Source organism: Orcinus orca, chromosome 2, assembly GCF_937001465.1.
Source record: "Orcinus orca chromosome 2, mOrcOrc1.1, whole genome shotgun sequence".
Lineage (NCBI taxonomy): Eukaryota > Metazoa > Chordata > Mammalia > Artiodactyla > Delphinidae > Orcinus > Orcinus orca.
This window is the reverse complement of record NC_064560.1, coordinates 84,431,097-84,454,551: the sequence shown is the minus strand read 5'-3', so window position 1 is coordinate 84,454,551 and position 23,455 is coordinate 84,431,097. Positions and strand designations below refer to the sequence as shown.

Below are 23,455 nucleotides of genomic sequence, written 5' to 3'. Positions count from 1 at the left end.
GGTCAAAGTTCTTAAACATGCAGCAGCACTGATATTAAAATATGTACCCCAAACTGTCTGGAAACAGATATCCTAACACATCCTCCAGGCTTAGGCCTCTCCTGTCTTAAATAGGAGCCATCCCTCCCCTCAATATACTCTCCAACAACAGCTACCATGACCTCATTTTAATTCATCTTCACAGCCAGATTCTTTAAACTCATCCTCAGTTCCCTCACACTCATTCCACTGCACTCTCGTTTCCTCCCAAACTAACTATACCATCCAGAGCTCCTGCTCAATCCAATGGGCATTTTCAGTCCTCCTTCTACATGACAAGGGTGACTACTCACATTCTCTTTTTCCTGAGACATTCTCTATTTTTGACTAAAAAAAAAAAAATACTCTCTTGGTTTTTCTATTTCTTCAGCTACTCCTTCTAAGTCTCTTGTGGGCTTTTTTTCATTCATTTGTTCACTCATTTCACTCACTGACTCATTCATTCATTCTGTCAGTATTTGTTGAGCAACTATTATGTGCCAGGCACTCAGCTAAGTGCTAAGAACACTCTGGTGAATAAAACAAACTAGGTCTTTGTTTATATTCTTCCCCAATTCATCCCTAAAATCAAATTCAAACGCCTTCAGAGGCAAGGCAGCAAGTGAAGACAGTATGAGTGCTGGAATCACAGGAGAGTGCATGCCTTACATAAAGCATTCAAACTTAACTTTAAAAAACAACACTGGACCAAAGAAAGCAAAAAGTCTGAAATGAGGTTCTGCCCTACACATCTCCCTATTCCTCACACTCTCCCAGGATGACCTCACCCATTCTCATGGCTCCAATATTCACCTCCAATATTCTACTTTGGTCACTCTGAAATCACTACTTCCAGTCCAGCCTTCTTTTCCCAACCCTAGACTCACATCTCAACTGCTTAGAGGACATGTCTATTTGGATATCTCATTGGCACTTCAACCTTAACACGGCCAAACTGAACTCATGACCTACTCTCTCCACGTACCTGTACCCATTCAGTGTCTCTTAATTAGTGAATGCCACCACCATTTACCACCCTGCCACCCAAGTCAGAGACCTGGAATTCTCCACTTCCCTTTCCTCACACTAGTTTAATAAGCAACTCTGTCCTATCAATTTTACTTCTAGAATCTGACCACTTTTTCTCTATCTCCCTGACACTGCATTTAATGACACCACAATCATCTCTCTCCTAGTAAGTACAACAGCTTTATAATTGGTCTGTCTCCAGTATAGCCCTTCTGGTCCATCCTCTAAATCACAGTGAAAATAATCTTTCAGAAAGCAAATCTGATCAAGGCATTCTGTTGTTTATACCTTCAATGAATTTCTCTGCCCTTAAGAAAAAGCAGATACTCTCTGATCTGGCCTTGTTTACCTGCTGCTCAATCTCTTGCCATGCCCCCTTCTCGCACTCAGCATTTCTGATCAGCTCAATTTGTCTCTTGCCACTAGGCATCTGAACTTGCTGTTCTCTCTGCCATACTCCCCTACTGTCTGATTCCTACTCATTCTTCTACTCTTAATTTAGAAGTCATTTCCTTCAGGAAAGCTTCCTTGACCCTCTTAATTAAATGTGCTTTCCACAGAACCCAGCACTGTCGTATCATAACATTTCTATAATTGTTTATTTACTCTCTTTCTAAATAGTAATCTCTGCACTGGGAACATAGTAGATATACAATAAATATCTGTTGAATAAATGAATGAATATTGAACAAGATGACCCACAAAATGGGTGTAAGTGAGCTTTAGTTTTAAACTCTTAAATTAATCCTAGTGCCTCTTATCTCAGTCTCCTTTTTTTTTTTTTTTTAAATTTATTTAGGGAGCTTCTAAGTATCTTCAGAAGGATTTTCTCACTCCAAGGTAGGGCTCTTAGATACCGATCCACTTTTTTTTAATGGGAGTGGGGAGAACCACTGTTTGTGTAGACTGTGGCAGAAACAACAGCAACATAGAGAACCCAGGTGCCACATGGCAGGTCCATCCCTGAGGTACATACTCTGTAGGAGTGAAACAACTCTATGGCACGGAGCACATCAAACTTCCGGGCCATGAGGAACTTGACGGCCACATTCCAAGAGAGGGGGGAAACGTTGTACTGAACTGTCCACTTGTTAATCTCTTCAAGAAACTGCTTGGTGGCCTGTTTGACAAAGAAAGTAGTTATTAGAGAATATATTTACAGAAACAAAAAAATAAGCAAGAAAAAAAATAAACTTTCCCCAAGCAAGTTTGAACCCAAAGTTTACTAGACGGAACAGGGAAAACAAAAGTTGGAAACAGATCTGAAACCAGAAATTGTTAAATTTCATACAACTCAATGAGGCCAGAAGCCAGAGCCAGGTCCAGAGAGCAGGGCTTAGCACAGGAATGTATGAAGAAATATAATGAGGGGAAGATCAAGGCTCCCAAATATGATGCAAATTACTGGCCCCAAAGCAAAAAAAAAAAAAAAACACAGCAGAGTTTGTTTTTTGTTGTTGTTTTTTTTTAAGGCTAAAAAAAAAGTGGATGGGCCCTCTGAAGAGTTATTGCCTAACGCACAGTGTAGTATAGCAGTCTCAGCTGCTGTTTTGGTCCCGTGAGCCAGTCACACAAAGTAAAACAATCAGAAAATGGTTTTAGTTCTGAAATTAGCAATACTGTTGAGAGCAGCAAAATGATTAGAAGAATTTAACAAATGTAAAGGCCAACTGCTCTTTGCACTGACTGACCCCACAGGACCTCTTTGTGCTTCATATGGCAGCCCCCAAAACTGGACACCAGTGCCCAGAGGGTCATTAACAGCTCCTCTGGATAGTGGTTTGGGAGAGGGGTGTGAGGGTAGAGAACCTACTACTGGGGGAAGAGTGGGAATTTTCATTTTTACTGTTTAATCCCAAGCTGATAAGATGCCTATTTCCATAATTATTCCTATCTCTTGATTAATCCATGCTCTTTTATACTCTCTCACCCTATTTCTCCTTACATTTTAACCAGCCTCCGCTCTAACCAAACCACCTTTCTGTTTCTTCATTTTAGAATAGGATTTTTTTGCATGCATTTTCTAAATTGCTAAACGTTTTCTGCATGGTTATTTTTTGCCTTCCAATCAGAAACGTTTCTCACTTATTGGTCCAAAATGTGATCAACTTGATGAGAATTCTGAAATTTAATTGATCAACCAACCAACCCCTCAGTTAAGATGTATTTATTAAACTATTGTGGGGACTTCCCTGGTGGTCCAGTCAGTAGGACTCTGCGTTCCCAATGCAGAGGGCCTGGGTTCGATCCCTGGTCAGAGAACTAGATCCCACGTGCATGCCACAACTAAGAGTCCACATGCCGCAATGAAGATCCCGCCTGTCGCAATGAAGATCCGGCGCAGCCAAAATAAATAAATATTTTTTAAAAAATAAACTATTGTGTATTTAACTATTTGTTAATATCTGTGCTACATATAAGGAATACAAAAAAATGTTTCAAGAGGTGTAAGATCAACCTACTATGTGACCGTGGTCTCTAATATTTCTTTACTTTTTAAAAATATTTGTTTATTTATTTATTTTGGCTGCATCGGGTCTTAGTTGCAGTACACGGGATCTTTTTTCGTTGCGGTATGTGGGATCTTTTTTTAGTTGTGGCATGGGGGCTTCTCAGTTGCAGCACATGAACTCTTAGTTGTGGCATGCGAACTCTTAGTTGCGGCATGCATGCGGGATCTAGTTCCCCGACCAGGGATTGAACCCAGGCCCCCTGTATTGGGAGCAGGGAGTCTTACCCACTGAACCACCAGGGAAGTCCCAGTCTCTAATTTTTCAATTCAAAAACAGGGGAGAGGACTTCCCCGGTGGTCCACTGGTTAAGACTCCACGCTTCCACTGCAGGGGGCATGGGTTTGATCCCTGGTCTGGGAAGTTCCACATGGCACATGGTGTGGCCAAAAAAAAAAAAAAAAACAGGGGAGAAAGGGTAACAGGAATGACCTGCTTCAGAGTCTTGGCAACAAGTCCTACCTTGCAAATACAATCCAAATTGCTACATACGTGTTTAAATAACTAGCAAACTAGAATCCCAGGAGGGTCAGCAGTACCTCATATAACAGAGCACCTGATTCATTCCCCCAATTTCTAGGAAAGGATAAAGGCACTTTACAAACCAGGGTAAAATCTAAGAGGCCTGGGGCTGCACCTGAGCTTTAGAACCCTCCAACTGAGGCAACATACCTCACATCAACTGGAAAAGGAGAGAACCAGCAAAACTAATCAGGCAAAGTGCATGAAGAGAGCCAAGAAATAAAGGCTATGAAGAAAAGCTTTCAGACGATCACTTTGGCCCAGAACCAGTTACAGTCAGACCAGAGAAATGAGTCCCAGAGAAGACAACAGGACAAACTTAGAATGCTCCACCAGAAAACAGTTGGAGTTGCCTCTGTGGGGTGAGTGGCCAGCATCAGAATGAGGAAAGACGGAAGGGAAAAGAAGCCGGCACAGAAAGATCCCAGAAACAAAAGTGTGGCAAGTCCGGAAGGTCCTAGGAGATTTTGTAAAGGCTATTTGTTTAATTAACATATCATCTTCTCAAGCCAGCTCTGTCCTGGGCATCTCTGAAGCTGCCTGTAGAGTAAAACACCAGAATAACAGAATATCTTTTTCCCCTTTTTCTAATAAAAACAATCAAAAGACAAAACAATATGCAGGTGGGAGGGGGAAATATAGTTAAATGACCAGGAGGTGATATGAAATCCAACTATTAAGATGATTTTTCATTTCTCATAAATAAGCCACACCCCAACAAGAGTCACACAGGTTTCACACACTTCCTTCCAGGTACATATTGGCTTCCTTCTCATTAAACTCAGTTCCTTCAAGGTTCTTAATGTCCTGTAGCTCCCAAGAGCTGCTGCCTTGAGCTGACCTCTGTCCCCCGCTGGTCAGGATGTTGTTCTTGGCTTTAAGCATGGGAACAATTCCTCCAGATTTGGCAGGACTAGGCCTTGCATGAAGAGAGTCCAGTGTACTATAAACAGTGATGTGATATTTACGGATACAAATACACTCATACATCGCCTGCTATGTTCAGCCTCATTCTCTCTCTCCTGCATGCCCATTCCTCTGGTCAAAGAGATGAACCTCTTAGACAAGCTAGAAAGATGGTCTCATCTTCCACAGCCCCTCTCTAAACAGTTCATCAGGTCCTTCCCTCCGTCTACACAAGGGTTTGGCACAGCCACGAAGTACAGACCAATTTGTGGTTCTGTTTGTTACCAGAAAAACAAGCCCCAGATATTTTAATGAGCGATACACTCTTCAGAAGGGATCACTGAAATTCCTGAAATTAATATTCAGTGTATTTCCTGGTGAAAGAAAGAATGAGCCAAATGGTTAAGTCACAGCTTACAAAATACTTCAGATCAAGGTGAATAATTTGAAGCTACCTAGGCTTATGAGTAATCACAAGTTGTTCACACCTGGCAACAAAGGCGTGGTCACAGTTCAAACAGCTTTGGTCTTCCTTTGGGAAAAGGTCTGAACTGATGTACAGAAAAACTAACATTATCACTTACAACCCTCCTCAACCAGCTTGTTAGGTATGGGTAAGATTTGTTACAGCATAGTCAAAGCTTACTGTAATTACATACTTCTCCCACAATCATGTTTAAATTGATAAAAACAAGTTTCTTGACTAAGAAACCAGAGAACCACTATAAAATGGCTGAGAAATCTGTCAGTTAAGTGATTACACCCTGGACACTATCTACTGGTGGTGTATGGTATAGGAGAGAATAAAACCAACATCATAGTCTTCATGTTATATTAAGCTCCCAAGAGCAGCTATAATTTTCAGATGAACTCTAGGCAAGGGGCTAGCAACCCAAAAGGTCCAGAAGAATGGGCTGGCACCCTTGGTTCCACAGTTAGTACCTAAAATCCTGTATTCCAAGACAATGTGGGCAAGAGTGAAACCTACTCTTGAAATAAAGTCCTGGGATGTCAGCCATCTAACCACCAAGAAACAAGTCTAGCAGTGTAGTGGGTTTGGGAGTCAGAAAGAACCCATCCTCTCACTCACTCCTGTATGATCTGGGCAAGTCACTTAACCTCTCTGAGCCTCTATTTCTTCATGAAAAGATAAGGCTTGAACAAGACAACAGATAAGAAGCATTCACCACACTACCTGGCACTTGGTAGGCAGTCTCTGAATGGATGTTCATTCTTTCTTCTTTTTTTTTTTTTTTAATTTACTTTATTTATTTATTTTTGGCTGCATTGGGTCTTCGTTGCTGTTCGCGGGCTTTCTCTAGTTGCAGCGAGAGGTGGCTACTCTTTGTTGAGGTGCGTGGGCTTCTCATTGCAGTGGCTTCTCTTGTTGCAGAGCACGGGCTCTAGGCGCACAGGCTTCAGTAGTTGTGGCTCGCGCGCTCTAGCGCACAGGCTCAGTAGTTGTGGCACACAGGCTTTGTTGCTCCACAGCATGTGGGATCTTCCTGGGCCAGGGCTCGAACCCATGTCCCCTGCATTGGCAGGTGGATTCTTAACCACTGCGCCACCAGGGAAGCCCATTCTCTTTTTTTCTTAACTCCAGTCATTTCACACTAAAACTTCTTTCAACAGAGAGTTCCTCAAAATCAAGTGACCTTTGTTGTTTCTCTTTAGCCTGTAGCAATTCAACCTCTCTAATCCATTTTATCCAAAAGCATAAATTTAAATTAGAAACTTCCAATATGTGTTAAACTGTAATACAAAAGTCTCTAAAGGATCAACTTATCCTCATTCAGGGCTCTGTGGCAACATAGGAAAAGCTAGGTCCAGAAGTATTTATACCCCATAGCACAGGGAGATCAGCTTGGTGCTTTGTGACCGCCTGGAGGGGTGGGATAGGCAGGGTGGGAGGGAGGGAGATGCAAGAGGGAAGAGATATGGGAACATATGTATATGTATAACTGATTCACTTTGTTATAAAGCAGAAACTAACACACCATTGTAAAGCAATTATACTCCAATAAAGATGTAAAAACAAACAAACAAACAAAAAGAAGTATTTATACCCTTGCTCCCAACTCTCAATGCTTTTGTCCCTACACTGGCAGCTCTGGAGATTAACACTGCCATCCTGAGCACTAATCCTTTTTAACAGCATCAGACTGACTTGAGAGTGTTTCTCATCATAATATAGGAACAATTTTGCTCAGGACAAACACCATGCAAAAAATGCAATCAGTCACCCTGCACTGAATACCTAAATAAGGAAAGTGATTCAATATAAGACTCAGTGTCTGCCTTTTAACAAATGTGAGGTTACCTCCGTATTTCAGCAAATATGCCATTTCCCCATTAATTTCAGTGACAGATGCATTAGTAAATTACCTTCCTCTTATGCCTGTTTTCCCACCTTTCCTTCATTGTGAATTTTCTTGTAAAGTCTAGTAATCCCTTTAGTCCACATCTATCTGCCAGGAAACAGAATCTGAGCTAAAATACACTAGCTTGCTATAAGGCAGCAAGGTGAAGTTTGCTGCATTTTCAACCTAAAAACTACGCTCTTGGGACTTCCCTGGTGGTTGCAGTGGTTAAGAATCTGCCTGCCAATGCAGGGGACACAGGTTCGATCCCTGGTCCAGGAGAATCTCACATGCTGTGGAGCAACTAAGCCCGTGTGCCACAACTACTGAGCCTGCGCTCTGGAGCCTGCGAGCCACAACTACAGAGCCTGCGTGTGCCGCAACTACTGAAGCCCGCGTGCCTAGAGCCCATGCTCTGCAACAAGAGAAGCCACCACGATGAGAAGCCTGCGCACTGCAATGAAGAGTAGCCCCCGCTCCCCACAACTAGAGAAAGCCTGTGTGCAGCAATGAAGACCCAACACAGCCAAAAATAAAATTATTTTTTAATTAATTAATTAATTTTAAAAAGAGCCAGGGGCTTTCCTGGTGGTGCAGTGGTTAAGAATCCGCCTGCCAATGGAGGGGACATGGGTTCAAGCCCTGGTCTGGGAAGATCCCACATGCCACAGAGCAACTAAGCCCGTGCGCCACAACTACTGAGCCTGCGTGCCTAGAGCCCATGCTCCTCAACAAGAGAAGCCACCACAATGAGAAGCCCGCACACCGCAACAAAGAGTAGCCCCCGATTGCTGCAACTGGAGAAAGCCCATACACAGCAACAAAGATCCAACGCAACCAAAAATAAAATAAATAAAATTTAAAAAAAAAAGAGACAGTGCTGGGACTTTCCTGGTGGTCCAGTGGTAAAGAATCCGCCTTCCAATGCAGGGGACACAGGTTCGATCCCTGGTTAGGGAACTAAGATCCCACACACCAGGGGGACAACTAAAGCCCACATATCACAACTACTGAACTCGCGTGCCTCAACTAGAGCCCACGTGCTGCAAATTACAGAGCCCTCATGCTCTGGAACCTGTGGGCCACAACTAGAGAAAAGAAAACCTACAGGCCGCAACTAGAGAGAAGTCCACGCACCACAACAAAGAGCCCAAGCACCACAATGAAAAAAGGCACGCTGGTGCCTCAAAGAAGATCCTGCGTGCCACAACTAAGACCTGATGCAGCCTAAAATAAATAAAAGAGCCAGTGCTTGCTTTCTTTTTCTTTTATTATTATTTTATTGCCTTATATCTGAGGTTTACAACAGTGCTTGGCACTCAGCAAAAATACTTGAATGAATAATTAATAACAAGTAAAGGATGGATAAGCAATTCTTCAAAGAAACTCAACTGGCCAATAAAGTTACAGAAAATATTCAACCTCATTAGTAATCATGGAAATGTAACCAAAACCAGCCAAGGTTCCCTCCCACCCCGCTCAATGCTACTACCTAGTGTTGGTGAGGGTTCAGCAAAGGCACTCCAGCAGTCACTAAAAGACTATAAAAAACAGCATATTCTTTGTCCCCGCAATTCCACTCCCAGAAAAATAACCTAGATCTGTGAACATTTTCATCAATAAGGATAATTAACAAAACAGTACAAATCACCTCAAAATATAAATTGGTGAAACAATGGTAGTACACAGAATGTAACATTAAGATGAAAAAATGCTCATTAAACATTAACACAGATCATTAACAAATAGGTAACAACAGAATCTCATTTTCATTTCTTAAAGTCTGAATACATAAAAATATGAAAATGTTTGCAGTAGTTATTACCACCACTAAGTGTTAAGATGAACACTCTGAAATCTTGGTGTTTTCCTGTATTTCCCCAGTTTTTCCTTACAATAAACATGCGTTACTTTTGTAGTCAGAAAAAAGGGGAGGGGAAGGTTTGGGAGTAAATTTGACAAATCAATTTTGAAGTACTGAGTCCCTAGCAAAGTATTCTCCCCCAAGACTGCCACCCTTAAACCTTAGTAACTCTGCTACTAATTCAAATCACTGTAACAGTGGTGCTGTTTGGGCACCCAAACTTTAAATGAAGCTAGAGGTGGAGCAATATTAAATTCAGCAATTCTAACTGCTGGAGTAACCACTCTGCTCGATCCCAGCTCTACAACTTACTAGCTCTGTGCTGTTTCCTTATCTGTTAAAAGTGATGAGTACCCTGCCCATAGGAACGTTGAGGTTTAAATGAATTAATGTTTCATTGATAATAGAACCCAACATATGTAAGCCTTACATGTAAGAGCCAGTGCTTTCTTTTTTTTTTTAATTAATTTATTTATTTATTTTTGGCCGCGTTGGGTCTTCGTCGCTGCGCGTGGGCTTTCTCTAGTTGCGGCGAGCAGGGTCTACTCTTCGTTGAGGTGCACAGGCTTCTCATTGCAGTGGCTTCTCCTGTTGCACAGCACAGGCTCTAGGTGTGTGGGTTTCAGTAGTTGTGGCTTGCAGGCTCTAAAGTGCAGGCTCAGTAGTCATGGCACACGGACTTAGTTGCTCTTCAACGTGTGGGATCTTTCCAGACCAGGGCTCGAACTCATGTCCCCTGCGTTGGCAGGTGGATTCTTAACCACTGCGCCACCAGGGAAGTCCCCAGTGCTTTCTTAAATAGGGTTTTACTGCATCTTGGAAGGAAAAAGTTTTAAGAAAAACTTTCTGATTTTATTTCATAACTTATGTTATGAAATAATGTAAGAAAATCTGTAAAAAAAAAAAAAAAAAAAAAAAAAAAGGAAGCGGTCAGCCAGCGGGTGCCTCTAGGACTGAACGGCTGAGGGTGGGCTGCCGTCAGTCTCTGCAGGCTGGGCCAGGCCTCCTGAGAGTCTAAGGTGGTCCACTGTGTATAAACATTGGTGGTCCTGCACAGGTCACCATGCAGAACGCCATGAGTTAGAAGCTGGGGGACGGAGGGCTTAGAGATGCTTGAGGGACATCCTTAACCTACGTGAAATGTTGGAGGTTGTGGTGAAAAATATGGCTTTGATATCTTCATGGAAGACTGCATTATTTCAGGACTTCCCTGGTGGTCCAGTGATTAAGAATCCGCCTTCCCATGCAGGGGATGTGGGTTCGATCTCTGGTCGGGGAACTAAGATCCCACATGCCTTGGGGCAACTAAGCCCATGCACTGCAAGTACTGAGCCCACACGCCACAACTAGAGAGAAGCCCATGTGTCACAACGAAACATCCTGCATGCTGCAATGAAGATCCCACATGCTGCAACTAAGACCCGACGCAGCCAAATAAATAAATAAATGTTTTTTTAAAAAAGACTGCATTATTTCAATCCTGAATCTGGTTCAGTTCCCTTATTGACTTATTACTATATTTAAAAATGTTTGTTTAATTAAAAAAAAAAAGGAAAAGGTCAACCAAAAATCCCATCACCCTACAGCTGTTTTCATGTTTTAATCATTTAAAAGTGGACTTCCCTGGTGGCGCAGTGGTTAAGAATCCGCCTGCCAGTGCAGGGAACACAGGTTCGAGCCCTGGTCTGGGAAGATCCCACATGCCGCAGAGCAACTAAGCCAACGCGCCACAACTACTGAGCCTGCGCTCTAGAGCCCACGAGCCACAACTACTGAAGCCTGTGCGCCTAGAGCCCGTGCTCCGCAACAAGAGAAGCCACTGCAATGAGAAGCCCACGCATCGCAATGAAGAGTAGCCCCCGCTTGCCGCAACTACAGAAAGCCCGCGCGCAGCAACGAAGACCCAACACAGCCAAAAATAAATAAATAAATAAATTTTAAAAAATAATAATTTAAAAGTTAAAGTCAACAGAAAAATACTAATAGATATATACTTTTCTAAGTTTATGTCCCCACAACCACACACCCCCCCTCACACACACACACACACGCATCTTGGGGGAAGGGAAGAAGAAAGAGGGACTATTCAAGCAGACATTGTTTTAGTGCAGAGACTTGTTTCCTCTCTGGCAACCTTCCATGACTAGTAGCAGTAGTATCCCCCTTCAAGGCAAGAGCACAGCAGAGCTCTTTCAGGCAACCACTCATGTAGTCAGTCAAGCATTCACAAGTATTTGCTGAGAGCCTACTCTATGCTAAGCAGTACAGTAGCTGTTGAGGAGACATAATTTAGAGAGAGAAAGACCCATTCTGAGCAGGTTACAGTCATTTAAACATGGAGACATGTATAAATGGATCAGCATCATATAATTTGATAAGTTCTAAGACAGATCTATGAACAGAGTACTATGGGATTCAAACTCTCTACGAGAATTAAAAACAAATCTTTTTTTTTTGGCAAATACATGAAATTTCCATTTTATTACAGTTTTATACCACATTAGTTCAAATGCATTTCTCTACAACTACTCCAACAGAGCTCCTCTAGAATTACTTCAGTCATCCTTAACATGTGACTTTACCAGACTTTGAATGTAAAATAAACATATAAAATTTCAAATTAGTAACTTTTAATTATGAATGGGATAAGAAATAAAGCCATCAGATGATGTCTGGGGCTATTAACTTCCAACAAGACACTTTGTTGAAATGTTTCTTCTGATACCCCAGGTATAAATGAGAACCTTCAAAAAACAAGGGAAGACCAAAGTACAATAAAGAAGCCTCTGCAGCTTAAGCCTCCTATAGTCCTAAACCTCTGACAGAAGCGAGGCAAAGCATCTTTCTTGCAAATTACGTGGGTTTCCAGTATTTCCATGTAGTTGAGCTTTCAGAGACAGACACTCAGCATATCATTAGGCTATACCATCTTGGCTCTGGTTGTATTAATTATGCCTGAAGAGTTTAATACCCATCCAAGTCCAAAGGTGGAAGAACACATAAACGGGTATGGTAATCGGCAAGAGCAGACTGTAAAAGCACAGGCTGGTTGTGCTAGTGCAGCCCTGTGGGAAGTTTTCTTCCACAGAGGACGAGTATAACAGTCCTGCTAAAGAGACCAATGGAATAAGGACAGTCAACGTAGGAAGAGACAGAAACATTCTTTTCCTCCACTTATTACCCGTCACTCTGACTTTTTAAAAGGTGGATGGTATTTAGAAAATTTAGTTGTGTGTGTTGTTATTTTTAAGTATGATCTAATGCTGCTCCATTTCTTCTTGCTTCTTATTTTGATGTGTCATCCTGGCTGCCTGTGGTATCATATTAGGAATCCCATCAATAATTGGATAGGCTATTCCTAACTCTTCGTTAATCAATTCATTTGTCGATGCTTCATATCTGAGCAGCTTCTTGGAGAGCGGGCACACCAGGAACTCCAGCAGCGCTGGGTCGAAGGCGCGGGGAGGTTTCCTTGTCCTCTCGCTCTTGTCTGTGGACAACATGTGCAGATACCTCTGGGCGACCGCGGACGGCTGTGTACGTGTCCCCCACAGCGCTGAGGCGAGCCGGCCGCACACTCCGCTCAGCATGTTCTGGCCAACAACAAATCTTTTTAAAAGAGTGCCTTGAAGGATGAATAGAAATTTGCCAGGAAGAGACAAGAATTCTCTTTAGAGAAAACAAAATGTGTAAAGGCAGAGTCATGAAAGAACAGGGATTACTGGGGGATACAGTGTAGCCAGTGTGTCCAGTGTATATGACAGAGAATGGTGGGATATGAGCTGACATGGAGGCTGAGCCACACAGGAAAGGCCCATGATCCTATACACATGAAGGACTCAACAGAGACTTTTTTTTTTTCTGGCTGTGTTGGGTCTTCGTTTCTGCACACGGGCTTTCTCTAGTTGCAACGAGCAGGGGCTACTCTTCGTTGTGGTACAGGGTCTTCTCATTGCGGTGGCATCCCTTTGTTGCGGAGCACAGGCTCTAGGCACGTAGGCTTCAGTAGTGCAGCGCGGGGGCTCAGTAGTTGTGGCACACGGGCTTAGATGCTTCGCGGCATGTGGGATTTTCCCGGACCAGGGTTCAAACCCATGTCCCCTGCACTGGCAGGCAGATTCTTAACCACTGCACCACCAGGGAAGTCCCTTAACAGAGATTTTTAAGAGAAGGTATGAAATACATTTAGTCTTCCTCTCCCAGCTAAAAATGACTCTGCCAGCAGTGGGGAAGCCAGACTAGAAGGAAAAAATCTAGCAGCAGGGAGGGAAGTTCCTAGCACTGTGCCTGGCATTAATAAATATCTCTAATAATATCTAATAAATATGTATGAATGAATAATGAACAACAGAACTCTAAAGAACATTAACATTTAGAGGGCAGAGGAGGAAAAACCAAGGAACTTTTAAGATTCACTTTTAGCAGTACTAGTGACCACTGAGCATCAAAGAAATGTGAATGAAAAAACAAGAGTTGTCAAATATCCCCTACACACACACACAAAAAATACCTACAGGCTCAGATGGTTTTTATGCCATATTCTATTAAACCTTCATGGTCCAGATAACTCTGATGTTGTAGAAAGAGTAGTTTAACAGAGGACAAATACATCATAACCAAAGAGGGCTTATCCTAGGAATGAAAAGAAAAGTTTAACCTAGGGACATCTACCAACACAATTTTCTATATTACCAGATACTAAAGAAGAAAACGTATATAACCGTCTCAACAGATGCTGAAAATGCACTGAATAAAATTCAACACCCATTATGATTTTGTTTAAAAATGAGCAAACTAGGGACCTTCCCTGGTGGCGCAGTGGTTAAGAATCCGCCTGCCAATGCAGGGGACACAGGTTCAATCCCTAGTCCGGGAAGATCCCACTTACTGTGGAACAACTGGGCCCATGCGCCACAACTACTGAGCCTGTGCTCTAGAGCCTACAAACCACAACTACTGAGCCCACGTGCCACAACTACTGAAGCCCGCACGCCTAGAGCCTGTGCTCCACAACAAGAGAAGCCGCCGCAATGAGAAGCCCTCAAGGAAGAGTTGCACCTCAAGGAAGAGTTGCCTCCACCAGCTACAACCAGAGAATAGCCCACGCGCAGCAAGGAAAACCCAATGCAGCCAAAAATAAAAAAGAATAAATAATAATTTTTAAAAGAATGCTGAGTCCAGATAACCATGAAGGAAGGCTTAACACCATCCTCCTGATGAAACCACATGGGACTGGTTCTGAAATTCGAGACTCTTCCATCTATTACATCAAGCATTGTGCAAGAACCAAAAAGAATGAAAGCTAACTGCTATTAAAGGATTAACACAACAATGGGAACTGAATAGCAGGAAACCCAGAACAGGACTGACCAAGTGAAGCTTCCCATAATAGTCCAAAGCTTCAAGCAATACTGAAGGGCCAGAGCTAATTCAGCCATTAAACATGAAAAGCTCCTCAGTGTTAATAACTTCCTACCAGGGGAAGTGAAGTCCTAGGGTTTATCAGCACTCCACCAGCCAAGTGTGAAGACCCCAGACCAGGAATAGCTGTTCTCCAATACCTGGGGAGCAAAAAATGTTCTATTCTTTTCAAAGTGCTATTTCTATCTTCCTTGGCTCATGGTTCCCTTCATAAGTAGAGAGCATTGATCACATATTACAGTAAAGGCAATTCAATCCATTCATTTTTTAGAGCAAGACTTTGCCCCTCCCAGTTCACACAGGCCAAATAGTGTGGTCCAGCAAGAAACAGCAAAGGTAGCAACCATTTGTGAAGCATTTTGACATGCACCAGAGGAAGAACTGTACATACATCATACTCAACAGCCTTGGCACACTGAGTATTATTAACCACATAAAGAAATCAAAGCATACGGAGTCTAAGCAAACTGCCCAAGGTCACTCAACTAATAAATGGCATAGCTGAGGTTTTGAGGTTTGAATTCAAAACTTTTCAAATTCCAGTCTTCCCACTCACTAAGTGGCCTTGAGAAATACAGGATACACATCATTCATCTCATCAGCAGATATGTTATCTGACATATATATTATGACATATATACTAAGTCGTGTCTTTGTCTATGCACAAAATTACTCTGGAAGGATATACAAGAAACTGGTAACGTTGGTTGCCTCAGAGAACTAGGTGGCTGAGAGACATGGCAAGAAGGAGAATATTTACCAAATTCTCCTCTGTACCTTTTTAAGTTTAAATCATGTGACTATATTATCCACCCCCAAAATAAAATGTACCAATTTTATATAGTCTTTAACTAAAATATATATCTAATAAGGACATCTGAACATAATGTTTAAAAAAGTACTTTAGGGAATTCCTTGGCAGTCCAGTGGTTAGGACTCAGTGCTTTCACTGCTGGGGCCCAGGTTCAATCCCTGGTCGGGGAACTAAGATCCCACAAGCCACGTGACGGGGGTGGCGGGGTACTTTAAACTATGCCACCAAATGATGAGTTTGTTGATACTCTATAGTCTTCCTATCAAGACCAAAGATAATGAGTTAGGGAGCTCTACAAAGGGGTAAAGGATTATAGCTGCTTTTAGGAGCTTTAGCACTAAACAGGGGATGCTCCAAGGCCCTTGCAGTGGGGCAATTGTGCCACACTCGCTTTCCTGCTGGAGGTTTTTTGCCAACAGCATGTTTACTAAACATAAGCTGGCATCTCTATTCTCAGGCTTAAATACCACTCTCCAGACAAAGGTTATCAAAGAGGATGAAGAACTCCCAGAGACAATGGAGGAAATAATTCAACAAGAAAATAAGGAAGTAAACATTTCTAAATTGTCACAGGAGAAAATTCATGTCAAGAGGCTGAGGGGCAGAAGAATATAACACAGAATAGAAACATAGAAAAAAACAGAAATCTGGAGAATAAACAGGAAGCTCCTCACCATCAGCAAGTGCAAAGTCATCCAGCTTCCCAGAAGGAGACAGGGGTTGGGGGGAGTGGCGGGGGGAGGGTGCATAATTGGTCACTCCCTATAAGGAAGAACCCAAAGGCAGCTTGCCAGCTGCTACCCATTCCAGCTGGTTAATAAGGGGGTGAACCACACAACCAGAAGAACCCTGGAAAGTCTTTCTAGGGAAAAAAAATCTAAAGGATTTGGAGAACCTAGGGGTGGGGGAGGCCTTTAGTTACAATTTTTCTCTCTGCTTCCAATTGATGGCTGAGACTTCAGAAAGAAAGGAGGAATGTTTATGACTGTCAATAAATTGGAGTTGACCTTCCAGATCCTGCTGGAACATTCTTCTCCTTCCCTTCCTCCCAACCCTGGCTTACTCCTATTCGCCCTTTAGATCAGTCTAAATCCCACTTCTTCATCCGGAAGTTTTTACTGTCTTCCACCCAGGCACACAGTGTTATAAAAGCTTATGTTATTGTCTACCTGCTCCCATTAGCCTATAAGTTTAGAGAGGTGCAAGGGCCAAGTCTTCCATGCTCACAAATGCATACTCAGCACCAAGCACAGCATATGGCTCCATACTGATGAGTAAATATACGAATGATGATGGGCTCTCAGCCTGCTAAAAGAGTGTTGTTGACAGGGAGTAGGAAGAACATGTTTGTCTGAATACTTGCCAATCTGATTATGAGAGCTTAAAATTGAAAATAAAGAGAGAAAAATTCCTAGATAAAACTGGGAAAGAACATCAGGAATGACATAAGAAAAGCAATGGGAGAGGTAACTATTAAGCCACAAAAGAAAATATCTGAAAATTAAGTTGCCAATATCTTAACTGAAGACATCTAGGGAATTCCCTGGTGGTCCAGTGGTTAGGTCTCTGCACTTCCATTGCAGGGGGCACAGACGGGTTCGATCCCTGGTTGGGGAACTAAGATCCTGCAAGCCACACAGCACAGCCAAAAAATAAATAAATAAGATAAAATAAAAAGGACTGAAGGAAAGAGAAAAAGCAAAGGAATAAAGGAAGTTTATTATTTTTTTTAAAAAGACATCTATAATAGAGATATCCAAAATCAGTTAAAGTTCATGACTTTTATGAAATAAATAAGACATGGTCCCTATCCACAAAAATCTGAGTTTAATGAATTTGTGAATGCCGTATGCCAATGATGGGCAAATCTCATTCAAATCTTAAAGGGGGAAGTGGGACGGCAGTGTGTCTCAAAATGATATTCCCAGTAGAAATCTATAAACCACACTAAAGAATTTCTGAATGAGGATAAAAGAGAGTAATGGACATGATACAGCTGCTGGAGTACACTTCAGCCTGCTCGATAATGGAGAATATAGATTAGTTTCTTGGTTAAGATCCCCAAATTGGCCTGGTAATGATGATGTTAGAGATAGGAAACTTCAGGTACCTCATCATTAGTTGGATATCAAATTTATCTTAAAAGGGGGTAGGGACTGAAAATCTAATAAAATCTTGCTGACAGTTTCATTCTAAAAGGATGAGGGGGGACTTCCCTGGTGGTCCAGTGGTAAAAAATCTGTCTTACAATGAGGGGGAAGTGGGTTCGATCCCTGGTCAGGGAACTAAGATCCCATATGCCGCAGGGCAACTAAAGCCTGCGCACCACAACTACTGAGCTCGCACGCCTCAACTAGAGAGCCTGCATGCCGCAAACTACAGAGCCCACGCACTCTGGAACCCGCGCCGCAAGTACAGAGCCCACGTGCCCTGGAGCTTGCACATCACAACTATAGAAGAGAAAACCTGCACGCCACAACTAGAGAGAAGCCCACGCACCGCAACGAAAAATCCTGCATGCCTCAACGAAGATCCTGCATGCCTCAACTAAGACCTGATGCAGTCAAAAATAAATTAAATAAGTAAATAAATAATCTAAAAAAATAAAAGGATGGGGGAACTACTATACTGGCCTTAATTCAGATCAAGAACATAAACTAGTTGAAAAACTGAAAGGGTCTCAAAGAGAAAGTAACCATGTAATCTTTGAAAGTGTGATAACCAAGGAGCTTCTGGGTTGGTGAACACACAGAGATCTGGGGAGAGTGGCGCACCTGGGCCTGGAGAGGACATGGAAGTTCTGCACCCCTTCCCACATACCTTGCCCTATGCATCTCTTCCATCTGGCTGTTCCTCAGTTTTTGTAATATATATAAATGTTAAATCACTGTGCTGTACCCCTGAAAATAATATAATATTGTATGTCAATTATACTTCAATAAAAAAGGAAAAAAAAAGAGAGAAAAAAGGTTGATAGCCAACAGCTAAGTGCTGTCAGAAGGCTGCAGTAAAGAGAGCAAGTCCTAGATGTGGCACCAGCAATCCTGTATTAAAGACCTAATTCTGCCACAGCTATGTGCCCTCAAGTCAGTCAAAATTTTTCACCCCATAATTTCCTCAACCAAAAAAGGATAATACCCGCCTACTTCACAGGATCCAATAACTGGCTATCTGGGAAGGCATTATGTAAACCTTACTACACATCAGTAAATAACACCAGACCGTTAACAAAATTAGCTATTAACAACAGAAAATATTTATTGGGTATTGAGCTCTAACCGCCAGACACTTAGTTTTACAGGGATGGTCAAGTCCTCTCAGTGGCCCTAGGAGGTGGATACTCTCATTATCCCCATATTACAGTTGAGAAAACTAAGATTTCCAACTGTTAAGTAACATGCCCAAGGCCCCCAAACAAAAAAATTGGTGGAACCTGACTCAGAATCCAGGTTTTCTGACTCTAGAAAGCTCACATTTTTATCCATTGTGCTTTATATTGCTTTCAAAATGTAGATTTCACAAAAGTAAATCTCATAATCTAAAACTCTAAAGAGAAGGCAGTTGTTGGTATTTTTTTAAAGAAATCCTCAAAAGCAAGATTCTGACAATAAATTGTGCAATTAATTATGAATTATACCAATTCAAATTTATTTTTTTTTTCTTTTTGGGGGGTGGGAGCAATCTGGCTTACACTTAAATTGGATATGATATAACCTATTGCTTTTTTTTTAATTGGGGTATAGTTGTTTTACAATGTTGTGTCAGTTTCTACTGTACACTGAAGTGGAGTAGAGTTCCCTGTGCTAGACAGCAGGCTCTTATTAGTTATCTATTTTATACATATTAGTGTATATATGTCAATCCCAATCTCTCAGTTCATCCCACCCCCTTCCTGCCAATTCAAATTTAAAATGAGAACAAGCTAAAGAAACCAGTAGTATGGTTGCATAGCATTCTCCAAGGAGTACAGATGTTAAAAGCACTCCCACAAACACACATATGTACAAAGGAAGAGGGCACAGTAAAAAAAATAATAATAATAATAGAGTGGTGGTTCTGACCTAAAGGAAAAGTGCTGGGAAAGTCACAGCCCAGAATGAGCCAAGGCCTGTAAACTAAAGATAACAAAAAGAGCTTTGTGAGAACTGTCTAGATCAACTCCTGCTTCTTTTATTTCTCTATCAAAAAGTACAACCTTCGGGCTTCCCTGGTGGCGCAGTGGTTGAGAGACTGCCTGCCGATGCAGGGGACACGGGTTCATGACCCGGTCCGGGAAGATCCCACGTGCCGCAGAGCGGCTGGGCCCGTGAGCCATGGCCGCTGAGCCTGCGCGTCCGGAGCCTGTGCTCCACAACGGGAGAGGCCACAACAGTGGGGGGCCCGCGTACCGCAAAAAAAAAAAAAAAAAAGTACAACCTTCAACCTGAAGAGGGGAAGAACAAGCCTTGTGGAAAGCAAGAGCTGAAGTTCAAAATAATAGAGCCCATAATTATTCCAAATCGGTTCAAGCCTCCAGACCTACAAAACCTGACAATCCTGGGAACTCCATAGGAACCTGATGAACATCTGCTATAGAACTTAAAAGACAAGAAAGGTGTCAAAGCCTGAGAATGAGCAAACATAGTCCTAACTTCAAGAGGGGGCATCTACCGAGGGCTACAAAAGTTCCCAGTCCCTGACAATTTTGACATCAATTCTTGGCAAACTGCACAACTGATCTTTCTTTCACATACATATACACCTAGCCCTGGCCAATAGATTCTTTTTTTAAAAAGGTGGGTTTTGAGGGAATTCCCCGGCGGTCCAGTGGTTAGGGGTCAGCACTTTCACTTCCAGGGCCCAGGTTCGATCCCTGGTCGGGGAACTAAGGTCCCGCAAGCTGAGTGTCGTGGCCAAAAAAAACCCAAAAACAAACAAACAAAAAAAAGTGGGCTTTGAGCTTTTAGGAAGGGGAATACTGATCACCAGAAGTGATTTACTGAAAACAAGTCTTTCAAGAAAGAATACATTAGACTGAAAAGTAAAGGAATGTACTATATATACAGCAGTGCTACTCAAAGTGAAGTCTTACTTCAGCAGTCTTACTTTACAGTAGCAGTGGCATCAACCTAGGAAGTCAGAAATGCAGACCACAGGCCTCATCACAAACCTGTTTAATCAGAATCTGCATGTTAACAAGATCCCAGATGATTCCTGTGCATGATGAAGTTTGAAAATCACTGAAACACAGAACAGACCTACTTTCAGCAAGGCATTTGATGAGCATTTCATGGCATCTTTGTGGACAATAAGATATCCTTCTATTAATTTATGTATATTGGCCAGTCAAAATGTCAAGCAGCTGACTACTTACCTCATTTAATTCTCATAATAACCCTACAAAGTAGGCATTATTATCTGTGATTTGCAGATATTCACAGTAGCAAAGATTATAAACAGCACGATCTGCCAGGCACTGTTCCAAGGATTTCACATATATTAAGTTATTTAATCCTCATAACAATTCTTTATGGTAGGTACTAGTATTACGTACATTTTATATATGATGAAACTAAGGCAGAAAGAGATTAAGCTACTTACTCATAATCACAGAGAAATTTATGGTACAGTTCTTAACCACTCCTTCCTATGGCCAAGTGTGCTGCCACAGTGGGGCAGACGATACCCTGCGGGAAACAATACACAAACATACCCAAAGAATATTAAAAAAAAAAAAAAAAAAAGATTTTAAAGGAATTCCCTGAAAGGAGGGAGACAAACAGACTAATGTTTATTGAGAGCCTACAGTATGCTTGCCAGGCCATAAGTCAAGCACTCGGCATCCATGTTTTATTCAATCTTTCCAACAGCAGGTATTAAGACATTTTATATATGAAGAAATGGAGGCCGAGACAAGTTAAGGACCTTGCCAATTCACACTACTTGTGATGATACAACCAAGATTCCAAAACCAAGTCTGACTCTAAAGCTCACACTCTTTCCCTTGATTTGCTCTGCATCCATCCCTGGCCTGGTCCCATTGCTACAAATGACTTAGATAAGGGCACTGGGTCACGATGACAATGTAAGAGGCGAGATAAACTAAGAGAACAAATATATTGTAAAAGAGAACACAGATCTAAAAGATCAAAACAGGACAGAACAATGGGCTAGAATGGTACTCAAAGGTGAGGCTTTGGAGTCAGACAGACAAGGGTTTGAATACCAGGTTCTAACCCTTATTGTTTAGAATGCAAGCAAGTTACTTCTTTGAGCCTTAATGTCTACACCTTTAAAATGGGAGTAATACCCCCATAGAACTGGTGTAAGAGGGGAGAAAACATAATATTTGTAAAGTTTTTGGCTCATAAAGCTCAACAAATCGTAATGAACATTAAATCTAACAAAATGATATTTAAGGATAAGTGCAAGAAAATCAATTGTAGAGGCACCAGATGAAATTTAACAGAAGCACATAAGAAAAGACTTAGGGGGCTTCCCTGGTGGCGCAGCGGTTGAGAGTCCGCCTGCCGATGCAGGGGACACGGGTTCGTGCCCCGGTCTGGGAAGATCCCACATGCCATGGAGCGGCTAAGCCCGTGAGCCATGGCCGCTAAGCCTGCGCATCTGGAGCCTGTGCTCCGCAACGGGAGAGGCCACGACAGTGCGAGCCCTGCGTACCACAAAAAAAAAAAAAGAAAAAGAAAAGACTTAGGAATCTTAGCTGACTTGAATCTATGAGTCAACAGTTTACTAAAACTGCCAAAAATTATTTTGAATTTGGAGCACATTACAGAAGCACGGTGCCCAAAACAAGGGGCCTATCAGACTTCATTTGTAATACTGTCTTCAGTTCTGATGCTAAACTTTAAGAAGGTCACTGGCAAATCAGAATCAGTCCAGGAAAAGATGAGAATGGTGAGATGCTTTGAAAACATAGTAGCTAGTTCCTTCTTTCCTGGTTCTATATTCCCTCCCACTCCACACAATGAAGCTACCTCTCACCTGCTTTGCTCCCTAATAACTAACACACCACCCCCCATACCTCCTCCCCTCCATCTTCATCTCCCTCTTTCCCTCCCTTCCCCTCTCCTCTCCCTCTCCCACACGTCAAGCTCAATTTTGCCAATGTCAAATGGGTCTGACAGGAGTGACTTGAGGACTTCTAGTCCAACACTTTAGGATTCAGCACGTCAGACCTGAGGCTAATCTGGTCCTGGCCTGCAGATTAGACCTGCTGTTACTAATCGACCCCAAATTTAACTGGCCCTCCTGTTTTCTTCCTGAGGCCAAGCCCAACTTATGCCTCAGGTGACCGAATCCTGAGTGTCACACATTCAGGAAACTGGGACCATGACCTAGAGCTTCATTACTCCCTCAAAGGCATACAGCTGGCTGGGAGATTGCAATTAGGCAACATCAGTCATTTCAGACCTCAGCCATCTCAAACTCACTGCATCAATACTTCCAAATCCAAGAAGGCCTCTCAGATAAACTAAAGGACAAACCTATTCATGCTCATAAAATAGTACAAGTAGATCAGCTTACTGTACCTCAGAGGCCATTTGCAAACCTACAAAGAATGAAGCCTGGAAAAGCTGCATACAATCTGGCTGTCCTCACTGCAGTGCCCCATTTTCAACTCTGAACAGAACTGGGCTCAGCTCCCAGGCAGGACTCAGACAGTAAAATCTGGTAACTCCTAGGTCCAGATTCTAAGGGCAACTGACATTGGAGTAACACGAGCTTTCCTATGGACTGGCCTTGTCAAAGCTGGCAGGTTTTCTTGGCTGAGTCAGAACAGCCTGTGTCTTCTTTCATTCAATACTCCCTTGGAAGCCAAGCATCTCTCTAGGTAATGCCATCAGCAGTGGACATCAAGTGTCTCAATGCCTTGTTTTGCAGACATCCTGGTTCCATTTCTATTTCTCAAGTAGATAAGGGCTCTGCTCTTTGTTATTATTTATTTATTTACTTATTTATTTTATTTATTTTTTGGCTGTGTTGGGTCTTCGTTGCTGCGCGCAGGCTT

General features: G+C 42.3%; 3 protein-coding genes across 4 annotated transcripts in view; all 3 read right to left on the bottom strand.

The window, feature by feature from the left end:
* The window catches only part of PTPN9 (protein tyrosine phosphatase non-receptor type 9), an 80,067-nt gene that overhangs the window by 42,793 nt on the left and 13,819 nt on the right, over positions 1-23,455 (bottom strand). Inside the window, exons 1-2 of one of the 2 annotated variants that reach the window (XM_033440109.2) lie at positions 6,181-7,832; positions 2,024-2,167 (exon numbers count right to left, since the gene is read on the bottom strand). In XM_033440109.2, coding sequence (XP_033296000.1) covers positions 2,024-2,077 — 54 coding nt within the window. In that variant the 5' untranslated portion in view covers positions 2,078-2,167; positions 6,181-7,832. Of the gene's footprint in view, positions 1-2,023; positions 2,168-6,180; positions 7,833-23,455 lie in introns of those variants that run through there. The other variant, XM_004276328.4, reaches the window with a different exon arrangement.
* LOC101270469 (phosphatidylinositol N-acetylglucosaminyltransferase subunit Y) lies at positions 10,111-12,801 on the bottom strand. The gene has a single exon (XM_033440119.2). The coding sequence runs from the start codon at positions 12,368-12,370 to the stop codon at positions 12,155-12,157; it is 216 nt and encodes a 71-aa protein (XP_033296010.1). The 5' UTR covers positions 12,371-12,801; the 3' UTR covers positions 10,111-12,154.
* LOC105747706 (protein preY, mitochondrial-like) lies at positions 10,111-18,245 on the bottom strand. The gene has a single exon (XM_049706766.1). The coding sequence runs from the start codon at positions 12,797-12,799 to the stop codon at positions 12,467-12,469; it is 333 nt and encodes a 110-aa protein (XP_049562723.1). The 5' UTR covers positions 12,800-18,245; the 3' UTR covers positions 10,111-12,466.

Bases quoted from the DNA above. Each gene is read 5' to 3' on its own strand.
- LOC105747706 (XM_049706766.1), bottom strand. From the start codon at position 12,799: ATGCTGAGCGGAGTGTGCGGCCGGCTCGCCTCAGCGCTGTGGGGGACA.
- LOC101270469 (XM_033440119.2), bottom strand. From the start codon at position 12,370: ATGTTTCTGTCTCTTCCTACGTTGACTGTCCTTATTCCATTGGTCTCT.